The 7,314-nt window shown below is 34.1% G+C and overlaps 1 protein-coding gene across 3 annotated transcripts in view; it reads right to left on the bottom strand.

Annotated features, from left to right (window-relative positions):
- Positions 1-1,408: 1,408 nt before the first annotated feature.
- Positions 1,409-7,314, bottom strand: part of BRIP1 (BRCA1 interacting DNA helicase 1) — a 132,538-nt gene continuing 126,632 nt past the window's right edge. For 2 of the 3 annotated variants that reach the window (XM_048824513.2, XM_075120715.1), the window contains 3 exons: positions 6,575-6,657; positions 4,501-4,824; positions 1,409-3,604 (listed from right to left, as the gene is read on the bottom strand). In XM_048824513.2, the coding sequence (XP_048680470.2) occupies positions 2,709-3,604; positions 4,501-4,824; positions 6,575-6,657 (1,303 nt within the window). In that variant the 3' untranslated portion in view covers positions 1,409-2,708. The remainder of the gene's footprint in view (positions 3,605-4,500; positions 4,825-6,574; positions 6,658-7,314) is intronic. The other variant, XM_048824514.2, reaches the window with a different exon arrangement.

The following is a 7,314-nucleotide window of genomic DNA, read 5'->3' as shown; positions in this document are numbered from 1 at the left end:
CCCTTGCACCATGCTGGTGGGGTACTAGTTTAATGCTATATCAAGGAAGAGAATTGTCTGCTTAATCAGCAATACAATGTCTTGTAACAGACAGGGTTTCCTTGGAGGTTTTCCACCCAAGTACTGACCATTCTCAACTTACAAACTCACATAAGATCACAGAGGCAATCTGGCTACATGCTACAAAATTTTTCAAAGGATCCTAAGGCAGTTAGGTGCTGAACTCCCAATAAGCTTCAAAGGAATTAGGATTTTAGGCTTTTTTGAAAACCCTGCCTTAAAAATTACACACTAATCAAAAATAGTGAAGAGTGCTTATGTGAAAGGAGACATCTGTTACAAACTATGGGCTTGATTCTGCAAAGTGCTGAATATCCTCTAGTCCCACTGATGCGAATAGGGCCCTCAGCACTCATTACTACAAATGCAGATCTCTTGGGCAATTTTCAATCCAGAAATAAGTGTCTCTATATTACTTATTGAAAATTTAAATTACAATAATTATATTAATCAACTAATAAACCATACAGAACCATGCACATTGTACATTATTTCACCTCACAGGAAAAACGGAGTATATATATTTTTCTTACACGTTATCAACAGTTGCCACTACCTCATTCAATAACTTCATTCAATCTAGTCTTTATATGGTACCTTTCTTTCACAGATGAAGCCATTTCCCCTACTAGCAGCTTTCTTGGTTCTTCGTTTGCATGCTCTTTGCACATTCAGTCCTTTAATAAATTTGGGATTCGATTATTATTTTACGCACAAAATAAATTAATATTAATTATTGTTTCAAAATAATAGGATACTTTCTATAATTTAGATTTCACTGACTTGAGAAGTCCAAACACAGTTTTAGGTTAGTTTTAACTTATGACAAAAAAAATTTACGTGACAAAAAATTTAAGTAGACAGCTAAGTAACCAATTTACTTTTGCTGTTTTGAGTCAACACAAATCTCTGATAAAATTTAAAAATAAAATGCTTTTCAACCATTGATGTTTATATACACGAGAACAAGAAGCTTGTGTGTGCGCGCGCATGCATGTAGGAGTGAATTTACACTTTTTGCATTTAAAAAAAGTCAGCAAGACTATCTAGTTCTATGATCCCATCAGTTCTTCAAAGCAAGTGTGTAACAGTCAGGATTTAGGATGGGTCTCATGAATATTTGGATGGGAAACTCCAAGGAAAACTCAGTAGCTAATGGGAATGGTGATGTTAGTTCAATAGGTGGCACTTGTCCTAAGTCAATGTTATTATATATTGTGATATTATATATTGATATAGTAACTGTAAATTAACACAATGCTTGAACATAGATAAGACCAGTTTCATGCGTCAAATAGTTTATAATCAAAACAAAACAAGACAAGACAAAAATTCAGGAGAGGAAGGGTCCGAGGCTAATGCAAAAGAGATTTAATATTCTATCCATCTTTTACCATACTTGCAAATATAAGAGCTCATCTTTTTAAAGCAATATTTAATATAGAAAGAAAAGAAGCTGTTTAATTCACAATACTTGATGCAAGAAAATGTACATTATTGAGTCTGATTTTTAAAGAAAACATCACATGTGCAATTCCAACTGAACTCGCGTGACTAATACATAAATGTCCAGAAAAATACTTTACATTGTCCCAGGATTTTTTTTCCCCAAAATGTACTTCATTAATATAAAAAGAGGAACAAAAACTAGTTTTCTCAACATATGTGTCACAATGTTTCATAGCAGCAAAATCCTTCCTTCTGCATTAATCTTCAGTGTCAAATTGTTAATTCACCATGTTAACCTGGGATACACGTGAAGCCCTGGAAATAATTATTCCAAATTTTGTGTTCTTTAAATGTTTAATAGAAGTTATTGCTTTATTTTGTAACATTAACTCTCTTTGCTCTGGTTTTCACTATGTAATAATGGCCCAAACTCTGGTCCCACTGAAGTCAGTAGGACCAAAATTTAGCCCAATGTAATCAACAAAAATGTTTGAAATAAAAAGATCATCAAAGCAGTAAATTTTGAAGAGATGTCAGTGATATTAGCTTACTTCAACTTTCTATTTACACATGAAACAAAGGAAGTATATGTAATAATGTTATTACTACCATCAACTTTCAAGCTGTCTTCTCAATACTACTCATCTGCAGATATGTTCTTTTTGTGAGGAAAGACTTGAAGGAATGGAAAATGGCTCCCCTAATTTGGGAATCTCTTGTAAATTACCTGGTGCTCAAGGAATGTGCCTATTCTGTATATTAATTTTTTTAAATCTAACATAAATGCACAGAATTGTATCTGCCTCAAGTTTTATTTTTATTGGGGGCTAAACAGCAATTGCTTGCTAGTGCTCAACACCAGATGAATTCAAATCGACAACTGATCAACCTTGTCCTCACCCTATAGTTTCAGGTACAGTACTATTGGGTCTACAATTTATGATTCCCTGGGTCTTGTTTGGCTCTTCAGCCATACATTGTGAAGAAGAATCTTAATGAAGTCTGAAGAAAACAGCAGAGCAGTATTATTTGCATATGCAAAATAAAAAAAAAATCAAATCTGATAAACAGAGATAAAATGAAAGTACAATTCCACCATTTCTCTACTAGTGAGGTTACTTAGTCCATAAAAAAGCCTACCAGAAATATAAGTGATTCATAATGAAGTTAATTTCCAAATTTCCTGTAAAACATGGTAGCTATGGACTAGTATTGCTCAATGAGAAGGAAGACACACCTTTGTTCCGTGATCTGGAAAGTTTACTTTTCTTTTTTCTGGTGTCCATTTCCTGATATATTTTCTGTTCCACTTCTCCTACTCTGGTAATACTTTCAGCATCACTAACTGTATTACCCTTAATCTTGTCATTTTGCACTATTATAGCTAACTCTGTGTTCATGTTATCATTACTTTTTATTTCTTTAGTTGAGCTTACTGCTTTTGAAGTACTGATTTCAAAAAGATCTTCAGCTACAATGCAAGCTCCATGTTCATTCTGATTCACAGTATTATTACAAGTCTGAATTAATGGTTCAATTTGCTGTACCTCTGATTCTGTATCATCATAAAGTTCAGGTGTAAAATAGATACTGTCATCCTCAGCTTCTGCTTCTATGGCTACATTTAACGTTGAAAGTTCAATTTTTCCTCTTACTGGAGATAACTCAATGCACTGATCTATGACTCCACTAGTGCAGAGTTGCTGTTCAGCAGGATGTTCTTCAGTAGCTGCAGCCTCACCCTTTTTTATTGAGGAACTAGTTGTTTCCAGTTGTAATGCCGGTCCACTCGGTGTATGTTCCGTTAGCAATGACGACTGGCACTGGCATCCATTAACAACAGGCTGACTAGATTCAATAGTACTCCTTTTTTGTTTGCACATGGCTTTGGAGATGGATTTCTTTTCATTCACAGGCAGAGGTGTTGAAGTCACTGGCTTATTGCTGAAGTATTGTTTCATAAGATCAGCGTTAGTCCAACTATTCCTTTTCTGTCTTTCTTTTTTGATGGCAGGACTTTTTGGTTTGGAATCCATCTGTTTTTCTCTCCACACTGTTTGGTGAGAATGATTTTCTACACCAAAATTCTGACCATCTGTGAAAATCACAAAAGTATACAATAGTAATTGATTTAGTTTTTGTCCTTATTTTACAATACACTTAGCACATTTTATTAAGTTTACAGAATTGTTGTTATTGTGTGAAATGAAATCCTGTATAAATGGTCAGACCATCAAATAATTATGCATTGACTTAAGTGGGACAACTCACATGCATAAAGTTAAAGTGTGTGATTGAGCTTGTAGGATAAGGGTCACAGTCAGTATTTTTCACTTTAAGTTATTGTGTTCTCTATGTTGAAATTCTCTTATCTGTCATAAATGGTTAGGACTAGAGATGAGCTTGAGCCACTAAATTCAGATTTAGATTCACACTTCTCAGAATGTTGATGTTATTTGCATGCATAGTATTGATTTAGCCAAACTATTAGAGGTAGGGAGTACATGTGAAGTATAATTCTCTAAATTTTGGAAACAATCTGGAGCCACGGTTGTAGCTCAGACTCAACTCCAAGTAAGATGCGAGTAAGTAAAATTTAAAAAATGACACAATATGTGTGAATTCAACTATTTTTTTGTACAATGCCAGTATTAGTAGATGTAAACGTACTGTAAATTATCTTCAGATTATCTTCATATTTTTCATTACAGAACCAAAATAATGTCAGAGTTAAACATTTTTGAAATTGCACTATAAACTTATCAAAGTTGCTAGTTGTAAGACAACCAGATGGGATGACAACTAATCGTGTAATCTCCTGAACAAAGCTCATATACATTTGTGAGAGGTGGCCATTTTACAGCACAACACTTCATAATTTTTTTTTAAACGTCTGTCTCTTTCAAAAAAAGATGCACGATTTTACAGGCTACGCAAAAATATCAGTTAGGAGAACGGTTAATGAAGTTTTAACATGGGAAATAAGCATACTTTTCTTTGTTGCCATGCTGTTACTTGATTGACTGGATGCTGTAGAATTAACTGTGTTGATTGCTGTGGGTGAATGAGCTTCCAGGACCAAATTCTGCACCTTACTTTCAACAGGAACATCTGGTGATAGATGAATAGATGCCTCATATGACGAAGTTGGTGACAGATCTTTTGAACTTGAATGTATGAGCAGAGATTCACTATTACACTGGGTGGAAGAACTGGCGCCCACTTGATTTTTTTTAGCAAATGCATCCAACGAATCGAGTGCAGTACTAAAGTTCTCATGGTGCTGGATTTGTTGACGAATCCATTTGGATAATCCTAATGAAAAAAAATTGGTACACTACAACCAAACTTACTTTATCTAGATTATACACAGTAGCTATTTCAAGTTACTAAATTGGGCCCTGGTCCTGCAAATATTTACACCTTTAGCTTCGCTCATGGAAATAGACAGCTTTAGCTTTGCTCATGGAAATAGTTCAGTGGAACTACTCCTGTGAGTAAAGTTAAGCATGAGATTGTTTACAGGATTGAAGGCATGATTTGTTTATAGCTTTCTATGAATATTTTTCAAAAACTAGAGTACAGATGGTGTTATCATTTGGTTTAAAAAATTCTTTACCCCATCTTCTCATTTTTCACCTAAATTAAATTTAAACTGGTATCTACTGTTAAGGACAGCAGCAATGCTGCAGCCTTCCAAAATGTTACTACTGTTGTCCTTTGATATCTGTGTAATGTTTCTCTTGCTTTCCTTCCTGTGCTATTAATTTAAAGATCATGAATGATTACAAGAGGAATTTATGTATAGACTGTATGTTTATTACAGCTGTTTCACTGACTGCATGACAAAATCTAGCAGTATTTAAATAGTTTGCATGTTTTGCAGATTAGAAAACAATGTGTGTCAGATTTTTTCTGAAAGAATCACAATCACTTAATACTTCCAAAAACATCATACGCACATGAACCAATGTTAATTTTTATAATTATTGTATATCAGAAATCTTAAACAAACAAATGTTTTGATGAATCTGGAAAACTGAAGATTGAGAAAATTAATTTTCATAAACATTAAAAATACATCTTTTAATCCCTTAAAAATACTCTATATTAGAAAAGGTATATTAGCTTTTATTCTTTCAAAAAAATACTCTTACCATATTCACAAACTCTTTTAGTGTGAGTGTGTAAATTACAATACTCTGCTTTCTCCCTTTTGTTTCCTCTCTTCAGTTATCTAAGCATTTGCCTAATACAAAACAACATGTCAGAAAACTGCTTATGTGGCAGAATCTGAGCTCCACGAATCTGAATCCTGCTGACTGGACATGAGCATTATCTCCTTTACATTATCCTTTTACTGTGGTTGTTTATAAATGGAGAAGGGGCAACAAAGCTATGCAATCTATTCCTAAGAAATTTCTCCTTGACTAGTGTCATGTAAGCCTTATTTTTGTTTTAGCTGCCTTAATTTTACTAACCATGAAGAAACTGTACTGATCATGACAGCACAAACAAATGTTCAATGATGCTATGAAAGGAATGGTGGTGCCTCTACCTGTTCATGTCTACAAACCACCTGGTTAAACCTCTAACTGCTAACATTAGCCCCTGCAGTTCACTATGGGTGCAAAACTACTCATACAAATGAATGAAAGTGAATGAAAGTCAGTACCTTTATTTTTATATTTACCATACAATGGCTAATAGTTCTTATATATGTTATAAATTTTATTTTAAAAATGTCAGTTAAATTCTGTAAATTGAAGTTTCTTCAACAGATCTTACTACTAGCATGTTCTGAATGGGAATTAAATTAAAATAACAGAATGGCTACTTTGTGTGTTTCAGTGCATTTTAAGCCTGTTGACACCCAGAAGCAGGGTTTTAGAGTTGCTCAGAATTCTAGCTGCACAACAACAGAACCAACGAGTTTAATGGATATATTTTGTTATAGCCTCCCCCACATAACAGAGTTCTTTGGGAAATCACCTCTTGAAGCCTAGATTTCCCAACACAATATCCTAATACTAGGATCTTTCCCAGGAGAATCTGAGTATCTTACCAGTTATGTATTTATTAGGGTTACTCCTGAAGCGGTCATCAACTAACATAAGAGCACCCCAATCCTTTTTGTGACGAATACACCTACAGGAGAACAATGAAAGAGAATTATAATTAAATAAAATTGCATCTAAAACTGAAAACTATTTCTCTTTTGCATACTGTTGGAAGCACAAAAGATGCAAAGATGTGTCAGATGTGCTTTCTTGAGCTCCAGCAAAACAGATATCTGTGAGAGAAGGAATGTAAAAACTATATCAGAAGACAGTTAAGCACTGAAACTGCTTTTTCACGCAATTCACAGAATTACAAGAGTGACCATTTGATGACACAAACTAGGAGGTCACACGTTATTTCATAAACTGAGCGCTGGATGTCTAATAATTACAACAGACATGTTATTTGTTTGGCAATCTACTGTTGTGAGAAAGATAGGATAAATACTGAAAGGAGAGTAGAGAAGAGTGTAGGAGCAAGATCTGGGAATGCACTGAGTGTGGTTGTACAAAGATTTATAAAACGATGCAACTGTTTTAGTATTTTCTGGCTAGGCTTTAATACAAAGCCTATACAAAGAAAAAATCAAGATTCAAGGTAATGATGGTGTTGACTTTGTAATTAAAAGTTTGTTAAAGAGTGGCTTTCTGTAACAATCCTGAAGGGCCACTTTATATGAATCAATTATTTTTATAATACATTGACCTTCTACAGTGTCTTTCAGACAAGGGTTTTCATAGAACT

This window comes from Caretta caretta, chromosome 17 (assembly GCF_965140235.1).
Source record: "Caretta caretta isolate rCarCar2 chromosome 17, rCarCar1.hap1, whole genome shotgun sequence".
NCBI lineage: Eukaryota > Metazoa > Chordata > Testudines > Cheloniidae > Caretta > Caretta caretta.
Note: the sequence above shows the minus strand (reverse complement) of the source record. Positions and strands in the feature narration are given on the sequence as shown.